Consider the following 20982-nt stretch of genomic DNA (forward strand, 5'->3'; position numbering starts at 1 on the left):
ATGATATGTTCATCCTGGTTTAAAAAAAGGGAGGGGGATAAATAAGATCTTTGGGGGGGGGGGGAAGCCCTGGCTGGTGTGGCTCAGTGGATTGAGCGCTCATGTGAGAGCCAAAAGGTCCCTGGTCAGGGTGCATGCAAAAGGCAACCAACTGATGTTTCTCTTGAACATCCATCTTTCTCTCCCTCTGTCTCCCTTCCCCTCTCTCTAAAAATAAATAAATACATTCTTTGAAAAAAAAGGGAGAGGGATAAAAATGTATGGGGAGGAATGGGATTGGGCAAATGAGGAACAAAAATGGAAAGTTTATTTTTGTATTTTATATTCTTGAGCCATGTGCATGAAATATCTATTTTAAAAAGCTAGATTCCTCAGATTTTCAAGACAATTTCTAAGAGAAACTCTAAAAAATTTTGAGCAATGACAAAAATCACTGTTTGTTCCCCAAAATCAAAGTAAAATTTTTGTTCATTTTTACCCTGTAACCTGCCCTCTCTCCTCCAGCGATAAAAGTAATATGGACTCACTGTGCAGGGTTTGCAAGAAAGAAACAAATTTTAATTTCCTGACACTTTTTAGATTTTCCAGACATTTTTCTCTATTTTTCCCCACTCAACAAAATAAATTTTATTCCCACCCAATAACATTGTAATATACATTACATATTTATAGTGGAGATGTACTCACTGTGTACGCAGCATTAGGGACAAACCCTTCCTCTCCCAGGTGAGGGTTTTCAACTATAGCACTCCTCCTACAGAAGAGGCAAGCAATCCCATCTCCCTCTCTACAGTGAAAGTGGTTCACAGAAGGCCACAGATACCTAAGCTGTCCCTTCCTGAGATTTCCCTGTTAGAGCTGGCAGAGAAGACCCTCTTACCTTTAGGGTTATGATACTAGGAAGATGCCACATTACATCTTAGATAATGTAAAGGCAGTTAAGACAACATATTGAAGAAAGCAGCCCCAGAAGAGAGACAAAGTAAAAGATGCAGCACCATCATCTTAGCCAATGAATCCAACCATACTTATACTTCCTGGTAATGAGAGCCAATAGAGTCTTTTTAGTTTAAACTAGTTTCACATGTATTCCTGTTCCTTATTCAAGAGCCCTGACAAATACAATTTATAAAACATTTTTCTTTCTTTTTAAAAAAAGATTCTATTTATTTATTTTTAGAGAGAGGGGAAGGGAGGGAGAAAGAGAGGGACAGAAACATCAATGTGTGGTTGCTTCTTGTGTGCCCCCAACTGGGGACTCAGCCTGCCACCCAGACATGTGCCCTGACTGGGAACTGAACCCGTGACCCTTCAGTCTGCAGGCCGGTGCTCAATCCACTGAGCCAGCCAGGGCTCAAAAGTTTTTCATATTATTGAATATTCTTTAGAAGCATGGTTTGAAATGCTGATATAGCACTCCATCACATGAATATACCATAATTTATCTACCTTTACCTTATTAGTATTAATATTATTAATATTTTCCTACTATTGATAATTAGGGGCTCTTTCCAATAATTTACAATTAAACACAGTTTCTTTTAGAAGCCTCAACTATACAAATTTCATCTTTATGAAGACTATATGCAGAATACCAAATGTGCGTGCAGCATAGAAAACAATGCCTCTTGGACTTATAAAAAGTATACTGTTTGAAAATCTATTCTTAGGGATCCCCAACACTTTGTTTTTCAAGCAGTAAGTTATGGGGACAACAGACTCAGAAAAATAGCCTATAACCTCCTTGTTCCTCCTATATGCACAATGAATGACGAAGTGAGACTCTTCATACTAAACACACAAATCCCTAAAAAGCTATTCTCCTGCTCTTGCCCTGTATTAATCTTAACAGTTCTTTTTTAAATGAGATTACATATTATGTTCCCACTGATTCAAAATCTGTTTAAAAGACAGTAAATTTTTAATTTGCTAAATAATGTTCCAAGGTTCTTTATAACACGAGAAACTAAAGTGCAAGCCATCATTTGTCTGCTGATCTTGTTAAAATGGTGACAAATAAGAGATTCTGTAAGGTATCCTACAATTAAGACTCATCTCTAGCCTCCCAAAAAAAACTAGACATAAAAGAAGTAAATTTTTAGGGCATTAAAACTGCTATATGTTAAAAGAAGAAAAAAATAGCAATAAACATGCATTCACTAATCATAACTATGAGCCTGACTAGGGCATATAATGAGGCTCACAGCTGGGAATATATTTAACCAAGTGAAATTACTCTACCTTTTTAACAAAAGTTTTTCCTTGTAATACATTTAAATGCAAATGTACAATGCTGCACCTCTCACAGTATCTACTAAAGAATAACTTTTGGTATGAACTCAATCTGTTTTGAACTCTTTTAAAAAAGATTAGAAATACTAAGGTATTTCCCACTAGAATGTCTGGACTGTGGAATTACCATACAATGAACTTATCAAAGGCATTATCAACTTAATGAATGGCATTATAGTTGTTATTTAGAATTATTACACCAGGAAGTAATCTTCAAATCTGTAAAATGAGCACTGGATTAAAAGACATTTACCCGTACCATCTCCTATTTCTGCATTCCCTGCCACATAAATTCCTCTGCTTAGAAAACGCCTGCTTCTGCCTAAAATAAAAATCAAAAGGTATTAGAAGAGGTCAAGAATACTAATTTCATCCTGACCAGTGTGGCTCAGTTGTTGAGCATTGTCCCACAAACCGAAAGGTCACTGGTTCAATTCCTGGGTTGGGGAAATGGGTTTTGGGTTTGGTATGAGAAGCAACCAATTGATGTTTCTCTCTCACATTGATATTTCTCACCCTCTCTCCCTCCATTCCCCTCTCTCTAAAAATAAGTAAGTTAAAAGCAACCAAACTGGATTTCTTTTATGTTTGTTTCTTTTTAAACCAAGTTTGCTTGCTTTGAGATCTTGGGAACAAATTGTTATTTACCTTCTTGGATTAAAACTGTATAGTTTTAGAAACAGATTTTCAATTTTTCCAATGGTAGCCTAACTACCCATTTCACTACATTAGGCAAACCCCAAAAGTACCCCATAGTATTAAAACTTATCAAGAGACAACCTACAAAAGGCTGAATATATATATATATATATATATATATATATATATATATATATATAGTCAGAAGTCCTCATGCTTTTACTTTTAAACATTTTGAATAAAATGAGGTGATGGGAAAATTTCCAACAAACAATTTATTTTTTAATAAAAAATAAGTTTCCCTAAAACAGCAAGTCAATTCTTAGATGCTAAATCTTAAGAAACAACAACAAAAAAGACCCAGGCAAATAACTATTAAAAAAAAAATAAACAAACTTAAAACTTCTCTTTTAGCAACATGTAAGCATGAAATGGCAACCAAACCCTTAACCTTTTTTTTTAAACACAGTGGTTTGAGGAAATTAACTAAGGCAGTAAAAAATAAAATACTAAATAAATATTATGCCACACAAAAAGAGTTTAACTAGTAGTAAACAGAGCATAAAAGCTTTCACCACTTGACATCTATCTGGGAATCCAGAATGGTATCCATGCAAGAGAGATGGGGAGAGGGACAATTATTCAACAGAATGCTGAGGGAAAATTTTTCATTTATTTATATAGTAGTGTAAGAACTTACTTTTTGGTTAAGAAATTTTCAAAAAAGACGAACCACCTATATATTCAACTTTATACTATACATGTGGTATAAGAGGCCCTAAAAGGTGGCAGAAAGTCAAATTCAACAATAAATGTTCAATTAAAATGTGCAATTCTTGCACAAATTGAGTACTTCATGGGACAATAAGATTTTCATTGCCTTTCCTACATCATATGCTTAATATAATGATGACCTTCAAGTTAGTCAGAGTGCCAATAAGTCATGTATGTATTGAAAGCCATTGCTTAGGAAAGACATGAGCAGAAAGATTTAAAAACACAAACTAAAAACACAAACATATTTAAAAGAAACACTTCCATTGTTACAAAAGTATCTGTAATACAAACATGTAATAAATAAAAATGCCTAAGATGTCACAAGTAACTTATTCTTAATAAACTGAAGGCACTGCCTACAACTGATTTAGTTTGCACAAACAAGAAATGTAAGGCAGAAATCATAATTATTAGCAAAACTTTACATCTGACTTTAAGGATCCTCAAAACCTCTACCATGACTTTCACATAATAGCAATCATCTTCCTCACCCTTTTGCAAATGTGGCTTCTTTTAAAGTGGAAATATTAATTGGAAATGACGTTACAAAGTAGTTTTACACTAATTCAAAAACGATTATTAATATCTTGAGAGTCTCTAGCACTTAAAATATAAGAGAAGCCACATCTCCCCAAGTATTCGTAACCTTATGGTAATGCAGCATCGCTACAATATACATGAACCATGCAGAAAAACGCAACCCAATTTTTTAAAAGCAAAGTTGACGTTGATTCTGGGTCTAGATACTTTCTTAGTTCCCACACAACAACCAGAAATGTCAGTGAATTTTTGTGAAAAACCTGTAAATCTGTTCATAAATTAAAACTTGAATATTTTGAAATTAACATTCAGGTGCATAAATTCGTTTATTTTTTCACCGTTGGTATTTTTAACTTTAAACAGTGGGTAATTTCTAAGCTAAGAAAAAAAACCCTGGGTCAATACCCTTGTTACCTGTCTCTGCTCACCAAAACAACCAAAAAGCAGAACCTCCTTCCCAGCTTTTCTCTTTACACACAAGTAGTTCCCCTACTTTTTCCTAGCTATCTTTGCTCTGAATTATCCACAGCACCTTTACCTTAAACCAAAACGAACCCTGGGCAAGATTAATTAAGCTATGTTACCAAGAGCCCCGTTTCATGGTCCCGCACGGGAGCAGAAAGGCTCCCCGCCCCCTCTTCGCCCCCAGTTTTCAGACCCTTCTCCTAGTATTTCGCACCAGCTGAGTACAAGTGTGAAGAAGGGGGCCCGCAATGCTGGGCCCGAAAGGGCAGAGCCGGGGCCTAGACCACTACACAGCCCCACAGGCGGCTCGCGCGGTAGGGACGAGGTAGCGGCACCAAGAACCGGACGCCGAAGGCCGGGGGTGTCTAAGTAAATGGAGGAGACGCTCGACTTGGAGCGGAAGGCTCGGGACCCCTTCTGCTGCCTCGTTTACCCTCCCCTCCCCCATGCTGGAGAAGCAGGGCCCCAGCCGGTGCAGGAATGGGGAGGAGGTAAACCCGTCCTGTCACTGTACGGGGAGAAGTTGGAAGGAGCACATGTTCTACGGAGAGAGGACGCGGCCGCCCCTGCCCTGACCCCTAAAGCCAGACACTACTTCCAGCCCTCCAGGTTCGTCCGCTGCGCCTCACCAGGTCGTAGTCCTCTTCATCATCGCACATGAAATCATCTTCCATGTCAGACATCTTGGCCGGGAAAGGGGGAGGGGGAGGAGAAATTGGAGACAACCTCCTCCCACAATCCTCCGCGGCAGAGGCGTCACTCCCAGCTTCTTCTTCCCTTCCCGTCTCTCTTACAGGAGCTAAATGTTTCCACCCGGAACAAATGCGCTCGGCTTGGAGAGGATTCGCTACGACGCCAAAAGGGAGTGCACTGCCCTTTCTTCCTGCGAGACGGTTGGTGCCTTAGCAACTAAACCTAGCAACTAGGGAATCGTCAAGTGGTGCGGGACTCAGCTGAAGGGCCTTGGAAATCTTGCGCTCACACGAGCAGTTTCCAGCCTCCTAGGCAAGGGAACGGTCTCCTCCCTTGCCTGGGACTCTGGAACCATCTCATTCTGGTGAAATTAAGAGGCAGCCTAGAACCAGAAGCCTTCTGCGGAGTAAAGGCTGACATGCCCGTCCTGTATGACAGGTAGTGTTATTTCTACCATCGTTATCTATATGCGTTTAGCCTACCCATCGCGGTGGGTGTTCCTGTGGTGTTTGGAGACCTTTACAACAGTACAGTTTTACACGTGATGTTTATATTTGTAGTCGGGAAAACGATTCTGTAGATTTCCCAAATTAGTCGAGCATCAACCAATTGAGGAGCCCAAAGTCTTATTCAGTTGTTCAACAAATTTTAAATATTTACTGCCCTTGGGACCATATTAAGGTAGCAGTTAACGGCTGGTTTTAAAAAATGTATGGCTGCACAAAATCATAATTCGAAATAAGAAAATGAAATAAAGGGGAAAAAACTACTTAGTATTTTTACGTAAACTTCCAGTTCTGCCTACTTGAGTCCACAAATTTTATATAGTTATAGCACAGATATAATTTCAGATTCTTTTTGTATCTAGTTATGTAACAGCATAGGGTATGTGTACGATATATTCTTGACAATAATTATTTTAATAGTTGTTTAATAATTCCTCCTTTGAATGAACCAATATACCTTAATTTACATTAGCTTGTTTTGATACATTTAGAATGTTGCAAAAGCAACACTATTTTGAACAATTCTGCAGTGAATATCTTTGTCACTTTGTATTAGGAAAAAGTCAGAGGAGCATTACAGGCTGGAGTTTTTTTGGCAATGAATTGATTACTTGATTTAGTAATCACATCTTAGTAATTTGTTGATTTACTAATCACATTTTTGTCATAGTTCTTAAAAGTCATATAATAATATTGCATACTTGTAAACAAATTTTCCCTAATAGTCTTTTTCTCCCATTATTTTATTATGAGAAATTTCAAACATACAGTCAAATGGAAAGAACAGTCCACTGAACATGTGAACATCCACTGTCAGCTTTATTTGTGTGTGTATGTATTTCTTGAAAGTAAGATGCAGATAGCATGAAATCACTCTTAACTGCACCTATGCGTATTTCCTAAAAATAAAGACATTTGCTTATGTAATCACATCATTGTTACACTAAGAAAATTAATCATTCCTTGATATCATCTAATAGCCAGTGCATGTTCAAAATTTCCTTATTAAACATATAATTTTAGAATTGGAAGAGCCTTAAATGATACCACGTTAGAGCCCAAGGCTTCCCAATCATAGCAGCTCATTAAATTATAGCTTCCCAAACTCCGTATCAGAGATTTGAATCAGTAGATCTGGGGTAGAGCTCAGGAATCAGTACTTGAAACCTTACAACAAAACAAAATCTCCCTATAACTGGGACGACTGTCCATCTCCGTTTGCCCAGGACAGCCCTGGTTTAGTACTGTTCTCCCAGAATAATACTTATCAGCATCTATCATTCTCAGAAGTTTAGACAATAAGTCACATTTCCGGTTACTCTACCGGAAATTCATAATTCTTCAAGAGAAAGTTGAATCCTAAGGTGGTCAAAGATTTATTTGCTCAGAGTAATCAGAGCTATATAGTTTTGCTTCTAAATTAAACAATTTTGAAATTATCAACCATGTATGTACTGGTCACATGTATAAAAATCATTTCATTGAATTTATTTATATAATTTACCCCTACAATGAAGAAAGAATTGTTCAAGTAAATTATTGACTAGGAACATTAGGAAAAATGTAGCTAAATTTTGAGCATAATATCCTGGTCATCTCCAAATTTCATAAACCCAGTCTGGAAATTTGCTAAGAGCACTTAAAAAGGTCTTCACTGTGCTTAGCACATTCCTTGAGTACACAAGTGTAATGAATGTTTGTTGAATAAACATGCTTATGTTAATTAATCTTTCTGTGTTGGAAATGCCCACCACACATCAAAATCTTTTTTGTCCTTGAAAGTTCATTTGAATGTCACCTCAGTCACACAGTGTATTTTGAATACTTTGTGCAGTTATGAAATTCTTTTTCTTGATATCAATTTTACTCTGGTAAATAGTAAACATATTTTTATTTTAATTAATTGATGTGACAATTGGTGCCCTTGTTGAAGTGGATGCTATGTTTTTAAAAAACAGAAAAAAGCTTTGTTGAGGTACATTAAACTGCACATAACATGTACAACTTGATGAATTTTGATGTGGAGGAGCTTTGCCCACAGAGCCCCCCATCCGCTGTGGATAAGAATAAGTCTACCAAGACATGATCTGCTTGGGGAGGAAAGGTGGCCGAACTCTCAAAGGAGAAGGGCCAGGAGACTTCCTCAATGGGCTTTTATTGGGTTGAATTTGCACAGGAATACAGGTAAAGCTCATCAATCATTGTCAGTAAGTAAGGATCAAACAATAGATAACATACAGAGAACTCTGAGGGCTTATTCTGAGTCAGGGTCAATTAGCTAAAAGGCCATAAAACTTTGAGAAACAAACTCATTTCGTGCTTGGACCCTTATCAGAAAACTGAGGACATTCTTAGCAAAGCAGGTTGATCGCCCCAGGGAACTGCCTGTTCCTGCCTAGGGCTGCACCACCCTCTGGTATTGTTTCAGGCTTAAGTCAGGCAGGGGAAGTAAGGCAGCCAAGAGATTAGGAGACTTCTTGCAGACAGAATGAGGACTCAGGCTATTCCAAAGCCAAGGGGTGAGGGTCCATCACCCCCTTTTTCTATAGACCCCCAAGTCCTTCTCTGAGGGTCCCTTCGTGACCATGCCTGTCTTAGGTCGTCCCTCCCTTGAGGAATCTTACCCGCATTTGGCTAACCAGTCATCTGCCAGGGGCCAAGCAGGGTGAAGTAAAGGGGGCAGAGGTGACCCCCCTGCCAGGGAGACAAGCATTGTCTCCTAAGTGGCTTATGATCCCAAGGTTTCTCACTCAGCCTTAGCCTTGGGGATTACAGCTTCTGAAACCAGGCAGGGTGGTTCCCAACATTTTGACATATGTGTAAATCTGTGAAACCATCACCGACCAAGAGAATAAACATATTTATCACTACAGAGTTTTCCCATCACCTCTTGGTAATCTGTCTCCTCCTCCCTTCAGTTTTCCCAGGAAATCACTGATCTGTTTGTTTTGTCACAATAGATTAGTTTACTTTTCTGGAATTTGATGTAAATAAAGTATACAGTATGTACTCTCCTTTGCTTGGCTTCTTTCACTCAGTATAATTATTTTGAGATCCATCCATGTCGATGCACGTATCAATTGGTTGTTTCTTTTTGTTGCTGAATATTCCATTCTATGGATATACCACAGTTTATCCCGTTGATGGGTATTTGACTCTTTTTAGTTTTTGACTAATACAAATAAAGCTACTAAGAACATTAGTCTACAGGTTTGTGTACAGACATATGTTCTATTTCTCTTGTGTAATGTGGTGGATAGACTCTAAGGTGGTCTCATTACTCATGCTTTTGAATAATACTTTCCCTCATGGGTGTCCAACCTTTTGGCATCTCTGGGCCTCACTGGAAGAAAAAGAGTCATCTTGGGCCGCACATTAAATACATTGAGACACATGATCACAAAAAAAGAAATCTCATAATGTTTTAAGTAAATTTACAATTTTGTGTTGGGCCACATTCATAGCCATCCTCGCATGGCTGGGAGACTGTGGGTTGGACACCACTGCTCCCTTTTCATTGTGGGTGAAATCTGGCTTGCCTTTTTTTTTTTTTTTAAAGCTTTATTGTGATATAATCGACAAACAAATGTGACTTGCTTTTAACCACAAGATAAAGCAAAGGTGATGTACATAATTACACTCTGCAAGATTGTAAACCCATCTTGCTAGGACAGACTGTCTCCTTTGCTGGCTTTTAAAAAGCAAGTGGCCCTGTTGTGAAGTACCATGTGTCAAAGAGCTGAGGGTGGCATTGAGCCAACAGCTAGCAGGAAACTGTGGCCTTCATGCTGACAACCTAATGAGAACTGAATCCTACTTACAGTTGTGTGATCCTGGAAATGAATCCTTCCCCAGCTGAACCTTAGATAATACTTTGTGAGACCCTAGAGCAGGCGTGTCAAACTCATTTTCACCGGGGGGCCACATCAGCCTCGTGGTTGCCTTCAAAGGGCCGAATGTAATGTCAGGACTGTATAAATGTAACTACTCCTTAACAGTTAAGGGAAAACTTGGTGCTGCTGCCAGGTACGAACAAGGTGGAGGGCAGGATTCAGCCCGCGGGCCTTGTGTTTGTCACCTGTGCCCTGACTCTGAACCATAGAAATGGAGATAACCAATGTGTGTTGTTTTATTCTGAATTTGTGGTAATATATATTGTTACAAAGCAGTAGAAATGAATACAGGTAAATACCTAGTAGTAGAGTGGTTGGATCATATGGTATGTATATGTTTAACTTTCTAAGAAACTGTCAAATTGTTTTCTTAACTGTTTTTGCAATTTTGTGTGTTGATTAGCAGTGTATAAGAGTTCCAGTTGCATCACATCCTTGCCAACACGTGTGGCCAGTTGTTTCAAAGTTCGCCCTCTAGCAGGAGTGTAGTGGTATATCACTGTGGGTTTTTCATTTCTGTAGTGACTAATGTTGAACATCTTTTCATGTGCTTATTTGTCATCCATGTGTCGTCTTTGGTGAAGTATCTCTTCAGTTCTTTCGTCTATTTTTAAATTGGGTTATTTGTCTTATTTAATTGAGTTGTAGGAGTTCTTGATGCTTTTTTGGTGTGTTCTATTTAAGGAATATTTGCCCCATCCACTAAGATTTTCTCTTATGTTTTCTTCTAGAAGTTTTATTTAGTTTTAACTCTTACACTTAGGTCTATGTCCATTTCAAGTTTAATTTTTATATATAGTGTGAGGTGAATGTAGAGGTTTGTTTTTTTCTGTATATGGAAATCAAATTGTTTCAGTGTTGTTAAAAAGATGATCCTTTTCTTATTGAATTGTCTTGGCACCTTTGTCAAAAATAATTGGCCATTTAGTTCTCAACATAACTCGATTCTTTAGAAGTATATTTTTGATAATTTTAGGTAACCTGTATTATGATTATTTTAAAATTGACAAAAGCAGAATACTTTTCTACTTCATAAGGATTGTTGGGAAGATTCAAAGAGATAATAATAAATGTAAAGTGCTTACTTAGCAAGAGGCCTGGCATAAGGAAGATAGCATAAAAAAGAAATGTGAGTTTTGTTTTTTGGTTTCCAGTTGGGGTTCTTCAGTAGTTGTAGAACAAGTTATTTTAAAAGTAATGTTTTATAAAAATAATAATGTACAAAATTTGAAGACAAAAGCAACTAATTATTTCAATAATTTTTATTAAAGCGTACTTCACTGAGGTCTCATCAAAACTCACACACATTCAGAAGTAGTCTGGGCCAGGGGTCTAGAGACCTGGGTTTTAATTCCAGCCCCACTGTATCCTTACTCTTTCACTTTGGCTCAATTATTCTGAAAAGGGAGTTTTACTTTTTGTTCTATATGATGCTTTCCAGTCTTTAGCAGTTTTATTGCAACTGCAATAGAAATGTATCTAAGATTCAAACTAATGTTTTGGCATCGGGTTTCATTTAGCAAAGTTAATATTTAGTCATCAAATACACATTCAATGGGAAATATTATTTTATGAAACAGTTTTCAGTAGTCACTGAATGCATTTAAAATAATGTATGAAATCAGTTTTTTTAGGGACTATTAAAATATGCAAAGCTTCAAAATTTAGTTATTTTTCAGTGAGCATAAAAGGATATATTAGAAACATATCTGATTGATAAATGATCTTTCCTTTTCCATATTTACTCGTGTTCCTAGAAAATTTACATTTTTTCTTACTTAGGTTCTCTCTCCATTCAAACATATTTATAGAAGTGACAAAATGCCTCCCCTTACTCAAGAGTAAACCACAATAAGTGTCATCCTAGGATTTATTGGGGTTCAAAAAAGATATAATCACTTCATCTGCTAGTGATAAGGAGGGAGTGAAATAATAGAAAGTGGTCCTGGACCAGAATAACTTAGTTTCAGTGATGTTCCATTTACAGTAACAATACAAGCAGGTGCCAAGGGGCTGCAAACCTTTAGCTACGCTTTGATATTGTCAATTCACACTTTAGCCTTCACCTCCAACTTCCCCTTCCCCATGTACACCACAGAAATTCTGGAGCGGCCACTGATTAAATCTCTCTGGGTTATGCCACCACCCCTATTGTGTTGGTCATGATACTACCTGGCTTTGCCTGGGTTAAACCTCATCATTCTGGGGTACAAAGTACGCTAGAGACTTAATAGACTTGAAGTTTAATTCAAGTTTTGCTACCAATTAGCAGTCTATCTTTAGGGAAGCCACTTCACCTTTTAGTTGTTCATTCAGTTTATCTTACCTATTGATTAAAAAAAAACCCAGTGTGTCAGGTTCTGTTCTGGGTGCTGGGGATACATTATTCCTACCCTCAAGTTGCTAACTTTGTAATGGTAGTGATGATGGAGGTGGTAACAGACAAAAAAAAATGCATCAAGAAAATAAATATGCAGAACTTGTGAGAACTGTGAGGACAAGAACACAGAAATACGGTAGAGTGATGGAGTGGGGGTGGTATGTTTCTTGATATAGGGCATCTGAAATTTCTCGAGGTAACTGAAAAATGAAGAGGTTGAACGGGACGGTAAGGGCTCTTGAAGTTTGAAAGACATGCATTTTCATCTCACTATTAACTGTATTCTAGGAAGGTCCACCAATGCACCCATTTTGGAATAAATGCAAATATGTTAAGTCAGGTGCTGCATCAACTTTATATTGCCTGATTTTTAAATAACCCACACGAGAGGCAATAACTAAACATTGTAGTGTTATTTGGGGGAGCAGTTGCTGGTCGTTAGAACAAAAGTCCTAACTTTTAAAGAAGAAAAAAAAAAACGCAACCTCAGGCGCCACGTTATAACTCTCTATTCAAATTTGTCCCCAGGGCACAGAAAACAAACAAACAAAAAACCCTTCCAAAATCAGCTTTGCAGGCGCTTGACACAAGGGCTCCAGTGAGCCCCTGGTTCCCCCTAAGCTCCGAGCAGCACGTCTGCGTCTCGGCGAGCTCGGAGCCCAAGGCTCGGGGGAGGAGCGAGAGGAGGGGCGGACTGGAGGCGGCCAACTCGGCGGAGCTGCAGGATTTCCGCAGGGTGGGGGCTGGTGGCTCCCGGAAGACCCGGCTCCTGAGGGCTCCTGCTGCGGTGTCTCGGGATTCTAGATTCGACCGACCGGTGAATCTCCAGAAAGATCATCTCGAAATATGTCTACGGAGGGCCCTCCCACGTGTCGAGTCCAGGTGGCAGAACATCCCAGGTGGGGGAGAGGACATGCCGCGGTTTGGGACCGCCGAGGTTGGCTAGGTGCAGATGGTGTCCAGGGCTTTTGGTTCTTCACTGGGGCGCTGCTTTTGCCCCCAGGAGCGAACAGAATCCTTGCGATTTTATAAGGCCGCGAGGCTGGGCTTGCAAGAAAGACCACGCTGCACTTTCCACCTTGACTCACACCCGGAATGTGTGTTTTGCTGGGCTCATTCAGATCCTTCTTTTTCTTTTCTTGCTGAAGGCGGTACACTCTTCTGCAGGGCTTTAGCAGAAATACCCATCTTAACTTTGAACACCTTCTCTCTTTGTCTTGCCTGCCAGCCAATAGTGCTTTTTGGGGTCCCCTTGCTAAGACAGTAATTAAAAACAAACAGAAACGCAATAAAAAAAGAAGATTTAAAAGAAACAGCGCCTCACCCCAAACCACCCGTCCCCTCCCCCCATCAAAAATCCCTTGGTGTCTGCATACTTCTAAACAAATCATGGAATCTGTGAATTGGCACCTGCTGCCAGTACCTAACTACAGAAAACGAAGAGTTTAGTGATACCTAGTGGACGATCTTTTCATTTCAGTGCATCTTGCAGATAACTTTGTAGAAATACTTCATTCTGATACAGAACCGAAATCTCATAGAATGAAGTCTCTAACTTGCTACAGTTTCAGCCTTACAGATTTTCTAAGGTTGGCCTCGCTCCCCCTCTGCTGTTTCTAATTTTTACTCACCCCCTGCCCCGTGAACTTTTCTCTCTGATATCAAGTCCTCAAGCTCTCCCTGCTTCCAGGTATATGATTGTCGTGTGACCGTTGACAACGTAATTTACTAAAACTTTCAAGTGCTTTTTCACCCTTAAGCCAGCAAACGGTGGGTCTTTAGTTACCAGAAAGAAACAGTTTTTGATTATGAAGGCTAGCATGCTTTTAGACTACTTGGGAATGGATGTCACAGGTTTTTGGATGTCAGTATATTCTCCTGAGGTCCTTGCAAAGTACTGTTGCCCTTAAACATTTGCATGAATTAGGACACTGTTAAAGACATGCTTCCAATAAGACTCATGAAAAACTTGTTACATGGAAATAATTTTGCACCATGTAGTTTTAGTCTTTTACATAAAACATACCTATGTATAAATTTGTCTTTCCATTTTATATGATTTTAATGATAATCCTCAGTATTTCTATAGTTATCCTGTTGGGAAGAGGGAATAGTGGGAAGACACTAGAAATGAAGAATTGTTTGCAAAAGGTTCTTAGAGATTTCTTGCCTTTTTTGACTTTTACAGTGTTCATTCATGCAACAAATATTTATTCTGTGCTAGCCACAGAAGAGATCATAAGTTTGTGATCTGCCATTTTCTTGTGCATGCAATATGATTATTAGCTGCAAGCAATGTTTCAGCCACTTATTTGTTTTAGGAGGGGTGATTAAATTAAATTTAGATAGTATATCTATATATCTACCCAGCTGGTCACATGTTGCAGTTGCTGGAAGGGAGAAAAAGGCATGAGAGTGCCAAGATTAGACTGTCTTCTTGTGGAACGCCTTTCTTCAGCATGCTTCCTCAGCTTCACAGCACACGTGATCCTCTGAATAAAGGCATTAGTCAACCGAATTACACATTTTGGTAAACTTAATTTCTGTTCTTTTTATACAAAAATCAAATAGAAATAGGAGCTCTAATATTTTTCCTGCAGGCCAGTCGCGCGCGATCCCTGTGTTGAAAGACCGCTTTGACTTCCACTAGCGCTCTTAGCAGTGCTGTCTCTTCTCTTTCCCTTCTCTTTGGGATAAGTTTTAAATTGCTGGATTATTGTTTTTTAACAGTTTTATTGGTACATAATTCACATACCAAACACTTCACCTATTTAAAGTTTACAATGAAATGTTTTCTGGTATATTCACAGGATTGTGCAACTATCACCATAATCAAAGTTAGAACCTTTTCATCACTCCCAAAAGAATCCTGCACCCCCAGTCCTAAGCAATCACTAACGTACTTTCCATCTCTATATGTTTACTTATTCTGGAAGTTTCAAATAAATGGAATTACATACTATGTAGTTTTTGTGACTGGCTTCTTTCAATTATTATATTTTTCAGGTTCATCCATGAAATATGTTATCAGTATGTCATTCCTTTTTATGGTTGAATAATATTCCATTGTATGGATATACCACATTTTGTTTATCCATTCATCAGTTGGTGGGTTGTTTCCCACCTTTTGTCTTTATGAATAATGGTGCTGTACGATTGCATTCTCAATAGGAAAGATTTGGATTATTTAAAAGTATACTCAGTAAAGTCTGGAAACCCCACAGTTCCTTTCTTCCCTATAGTCTCCGATTCCTATCCTGTGCTGCCAATTCTTCCCTTCTTAGGAGTTATCAATTTGGTTTGTGTCCTTGTAATATCTTTATCTTGATAGTATCCTTATAATATCATTGTTACCATTTTTAATAAAAATGTTATTGTTATGTTCATATAAGTAGAGTCGTATTTGTTTTTTCTGTCGCTTTTTTTTCACTTAACAATATTTCTCAGAGATTCTGCCATATCACTCCATACAGATTTATTTCACTGATTTAAGGGTCAAGAGTGTTTCATAGTATGAATACCATTATTTATTTAACCATTCAACTATCACAGTATACATGTAAGTTTTTGATTTTTCTCTCTTACAATGCTACAGTCAGCAGAAATATATCTTTGAGTATTTTTGTGAATGTTTCTTTAAACTCATTCATGGGAATGGAATCAGGACCAAAGGTAATAAATACTTAAAATGTGGATAGTTTGTGCCAAATGGCCCTTCAGAAAAAAGATGTTATTAGATTGTCTATTTTTTTGACAGTTTTCAGGAGCTCTTTAAGTGTATATGTATTTTTGTGTGAATGTATGGATTTTTGGATATAAACCATTTATTGTTTTATATATGTATTATACAGTGTTGTTTCCAGTCTAGCACTTTAACTGCATGTCGTCTTTTACACTTCATGCAACATAGTACAGTGTTGAAATAACACCTTGGTCTTGATTCTGTATTTAATGGGAGCATTTCTAACATCTTTGTCATCAATTATGGTGTTTGCTGTTTCTGGTAAATAACTTTTATCAACGTAAGAACATTTCCTTCTTTTCCTGCATGTCAAGAGTTTTTCTTTTTTCTTTTTGTTACATTTAAAACTTTACTTAAAAAATCAGGAATGACTATTGAATTTTATAATTTTTTTTGCATATTTTGAGAGGATCATGGAGTTACAGAGTTTTCACCTTTTATTCTGTTGGAATAATGCATTTATTCAACAGATTTCCTGGTACTTCATATTCTTGGAATAAAGTCTTTGGTTACATATACTATAAAATGATATGTTGATTAAATTTACCAATATTTTACTTATAGTTTTTTTAAAATCTATTTTCACAGGTGGGAGTAGCCTATAGTTTACTTTTGGGGCCCTTAAGCTTTAGCATCTGGGTAATAGTGGCTTCCTAAAATGAGATGTGAATGCTTTCTATGGCTTCTATTGTTAGAACCATTTATAAAAACAAAGGATCATTTTTCTTGTTTTTTTATTTGTTTTTTTTTTTAATTTTTATTGTTACTCAATTACAGTTGTCTGCCTTTTCTCCCCATCCATCCACCCCACCCCAGGGAATCGTTTTTCTTTAAGGTCCTGATAGAACTAACTTACAACATTTCTGGGCCTTATTAAGGGGATTATTTCTTACCCCATTTTTTGTTTCTTTTTTTCTGTTCTTCTATTTCTCTTTTGTCAATTTTTAGAAATTTGCATTTTCCTTTTGTCTAGATTACCCCTTTTGTATAGATTAAACCTTTAAAAAAATCTCTTTTGAAACTATAGTTGTTTCTTATTTTAATATTGATTTTGTATGATGAGACTCATAAGTTTTTTCTATATTATTGTTTTTATCAAAGAAAACTGTAATATTTTTGACCAAGTCTGCTGTTTTTCTCCTAGTTCATTGAATTCTCCTTTTCTCTTTTAATTCATTTCTTCTAAATTAAAAAAAAAAATTTATTGTTATGCAGTTACAATTGTCTGCATTTTCTCCCCATCCCTCCACCCCACCCCAGCCAATCCTACCTCCCTCCCCCACCTGTACCCTCCCCCTTGATTTTGTCCTTGTGTCCTTCATAGTAGCTCCTGTAGACCCCTCTCCCCAGTATCCCCTCCCCACTCCCCTCTGGCTATTGTTATATTGCTCTTAATTTCAATGTCTCTGGTTATTTTGCTAGCTTCTCATGATATATGCATACTTAATTTATTTTTATTATTCCTCATTTTAATTTTCTAAATAACTGTAATTTTGGCTTTAATTTCTACTTTCCCTCATCTTTGTCTTCTTGCTCATTGATTTGTTCTTCAACTTTTTATTCTAACTATCCAGCCATTTACTATTTTTATCTTTACCATTATGATTTTATTTTCCAAGACCTCTAATAAATTTAGTTTTTCATTTTCACATTTAAATTTATGATCTAAGGTGAATTGTGATGGAAGGGGCAAAGTAGGGATTCAGTTTCCTTCTCCTCCCCCAAGGGCAATTATCCATACTTTGAAATGCTATTTTTTAACATATGTTAAATTCTCAAACATAAATTTTATAATGAAAACTAATAATTATTGCATGCTTATAAAATCCTCATAACAAACCTTTGCAGGAACTTCTATTATTATCCTCACTTTGTAGTTGAGGAAAGTGAAGGATAGAACAACTCATATTAAATTATGATTTTAAGTGAGGAAAAACTTTTCTTCTACCCTCTTATAGTAGCTGGTGCCTGTGAATTAAATTGAGGAAAGACAGATTATCAGGAGACAGGTTTATTTCATATGCACATGGGGTCTTCACAGAAAAGAAATGAAAACCTGAAGAAGTAGTGAGGGCTGGGAGGTAATACACCATTTTAACAAAGGAAGATACATTGTGAGAAGTGACTACACGAAGGGAAGGGGCTTGGGCTTCCAGGGATGGCAAGTTGTAGGAAGCCGACTATATGGGGGGAACTAATGAAGATCATAAGGGTTGTTTTAGTAAGGTTTAGTTATGCAGACACCAGTCATTGAAGTGTCCAGTGATTAGAGTAGTTCTTGGTATGGGAGACGGAATGAGACAACTTCACAAAGGGAAATTTATGCTTGACCGGTGTGGCTCGGTTGGGTGGGCCTGGGCCGGCGGGGTGAGGGTTTGCTGCTGAGTTCTGGGTCAGGGCCCCTGCCTGTGCTGCAGGTTGCGTCCTGGTTGGTGTGGTGGGGAGAGCCCGCCGGTCCATGTTTCTCTCTCACAGTGTTTCTCGCCTTCTCTTCCTCCCTCCCTCTGCCCTGTCTCTAAACATAAATAAATCAAATCTTTTTAAAAAAGGAAATTTATACCCTGCTTTTAGGTAGCTGGAGGATAGACAGCTCCTCTTGTGTTTGCTATTTTGTAATTGCTTTCAGCTCAAAATTATTTTCATGCCAAGTGACGTATTTTGGAGTGGCATGTCCTGATTCCTTTCACCATAAAAATACATATTAACTACCAAGTATTCTTAAACTAGTATTAAAAATTCATATTTTGTATGGTGCCATTACTGGGTATCCTGATGTCGAGGAGAAACCAGAAGCACAGACAGTGTAGGAGACTTATCTAAGGTCCTATTGGCGAACCAAAGATCCATGTCTTATCTCCTAAAATTTTAATTCATTCTTCTCTGCACTTAGCCATTTGGTCACCTGAGCTTCTTATATTGAGGTTCCTTATATTGAAACCTATTGGTCACCTGAGGTTCCTTATATTGAGGTTCCTTATATTGAAACCTATTTCTTTTACTGTAGTCATAATTTTGTTTCTCAAGTTCTGTTACTAAAAGTGCTGTTAGAAAAGATCTCAATTCAAAAGAGCATTCACACCACCAGATTCAACAGTTTGTGCAGTGATAATTTGACCATTTCTGCCTTTAACAGTGTGATCTTTGTAGGAGCTTTTATTTTGAGATTGAAAATGCTCATTGCACTCTTTTTGGAGGCATCCTTTAAGTGACTACATTCTAAGAGAGGAGTTTTGCAGCTGACTTGTCCAGTGGTAAAAATGCAGCCTCTCCCCCAGTTATAGCCATCGTGCTTCATTATTAGAGGGTTAGGTGTGAAGTTTAGAAAAACATGTATACCTCGGTGCTTTCTATTAGAGAAAAGTACTTTCCTGATTGCTTTGATAACCTCTGTGCATTTGAGTTTCATAGGCAGGAATGTTGTAGGGTAAGCTTCTTGGTGATGCAGTAGTTATAGAAAGACATGAACGGTCTGCCTTCCCGAGGTAGTCTGAGAAAATAATACAGAACTTAGTAACTCAAAATCACTTTACTAAAACATATTTCAGGACTTTTATTCTAACACTACTGTTAGTACTTCATCTTGTTTGTGCTTGCAGTGCTTATAAAAGCAAAATAATAAGGATTCAAGTTTAGCAGAACTTGACTTTTGTGAGTATGTGATTCTCAGAAGCAGAAATAACAGTCCCTTTTGAGGATAGTGGAATTACGTAAGCCAGAAAACTCCTGCAATGCTACATGTCCCTTTTCCCCACACCTAATTGGTCACTGATCCCTATTGATCAGACTTTCTTATATCAGTTTAGTTTTCACCCTTCTCTGTCTCCACCACTAAAGTACTGGCAGCATGTCTCACTACAGTGGCCTCCTACTGGATTTCTTTATTTCTGCCTTGCCTTCCTATGACCCGTCTTCTGTACACGTGCCAGCGAGCTTTGTCAAGTGTGAGATCGATACACTGCATCCTTAAACATCTCTTCACATCCACTGTCTGTGTTAAAAGCTAGGTTCCCCAATTTGTCATATGAGGCCCTTTAAGATCTGCTTGATTACCACCACCCTCCTCTCCTACTTTTCTCTTTTGATGTATTTAAAGGCCTACTTATAGTTTTCTGAATGCAGCATGCTGGGCCTTTTAATTCTATTTACCTAGAATGCTTCACAACACCCCACTTGTCTGGCATCCCTTATAATTCATTTTAACTGTTGCCTCTTTGGAAAAGCCTTCTCTATCTTATTCTCCTGATTTTGGGTTTATCTTCATCTACATTCTGCCATAGTAGGGGCTAAATAGCTTTTTTCCTGCTCCCAAAAGGCTGTATTTGTCTGGCTGATCACTTTATTGTCATGCTGTATTGTGCTTTTTAGCTTACTTTTATAGTCCTAGAGGCCAACCTCTTATTAATTTCCTTTTTAAGTATAGTACTTGGTAAAGCATCAGTAAGTGCTTGTTAAAAAGTTTATATTTTGAAGTAATTTGACTTACAGAAAAGATAAATATAGTTAAAAAAACTACTGTGTACTCTTCTCCCAGATTCTCCAACTGCTAACATAATTCTATATTTGCTTTATTGTTCTCTCTCTTTCTGTTTTATTTTACTAAGCGGTTTGAGATTAAGTTGAAGATATGATGCTTCTTCAGAATGTGTTTCCCAGAAACAAGAACATTTTTGAACATAACCAGAATAGAATGATCAAAATCAGGAAATTAGCATTGATACATTATCTAATTGAGAGACCTCAAGTGCTACGGATTGTTCCACTAATGTCCTTTATAGCAAAAAATAACAATTTTGGGCGGTCAGTTCAATAGAGGGCAAATGTTGCATTTAGTTTTTTAAAAAAATCTTTTATTTTGAGGGGTAGGCATTTCCTCAGTCTTTCTTTGTATTTCATGACCAATTATTTTATATAATATCCCTCAATTTGGGTTGCAGGAAAAAATTGTGAAAAACTTTGAAATGGACCAAAAAATTATTGAGTGTCTCTAAGGAGAACCAGAAGTTGCCTGGCATACCTATCTTTCAAGTTATCTGATTTCTCTGTGGTTCTGAGCTT

At 37.6% G+C, this 20982-nt stretch overlaps 2 protein-coding genes across 6 annotated transcripts in view; one reads left to right on the plus strand and one right to left on the minus strand.

The window, feature by feature from the left end:
- Window positions 1-5476, minus strand: part of COPS2 (COP9 signalosome subunit 2) — a 32860-nt gene extending 27384 nt beyond the window's left edge. For both annotated transcript variants that reach the window (XM_024567629.3, XM_053927999.1), the window contains exon 1: window positions 5343-5476. In XM_024567629.3, coding sequence (XP_024423397.2) covers window positions 5343-5396 — 54 coding nt within the window. In that variant the 5' untranslated portion in view covers window positions 5397-5476. The remainder of the gene's footprint in view (window positions 1-5342) is intronic.
- The window catches only part of GALK2 (galactokinase 2), a 139411-nt gene continuing 123898 nt past the window's right edge, over window positions 5470-20982 (plus strand). Inside the window, exon 1 of one of the 4 annotated variants that reach the window (XM_024568177.4) lies at window positions 5470-5606. In XM_024568177.4, coding sequence (XP_024423945.3) covers window positions 5536-5606 — 71 coding nt within the window. In that variant the 5' untranslated portion in view covers window positions 5470-5535. Of the gene's footprint in view, window positions 5845-12940; window positions 13085-15170; window positions 15294-20982 lie in introns of those variants that run through there. The other 3 variants (XM_045201441.2, XM_024568174.4, XM_053927998.2) reach the window with 3 other exon arrangements.

This window comes from Desmodus rotundus, chromosome 7, assembly GCF_022682495.2.
Source record: "Desmodus rotundus isolate HL8 chromosome 7, HLdesRot8A.1, whole genome shotgun sequence".
In the NCBI taxonomy this organism is placed as follows: Eukaryota; Metazoa; Chordata; class Mammalia; order Chiroptera; family Phyllostomidae; genus Desmodus; species Desmodus rotundus.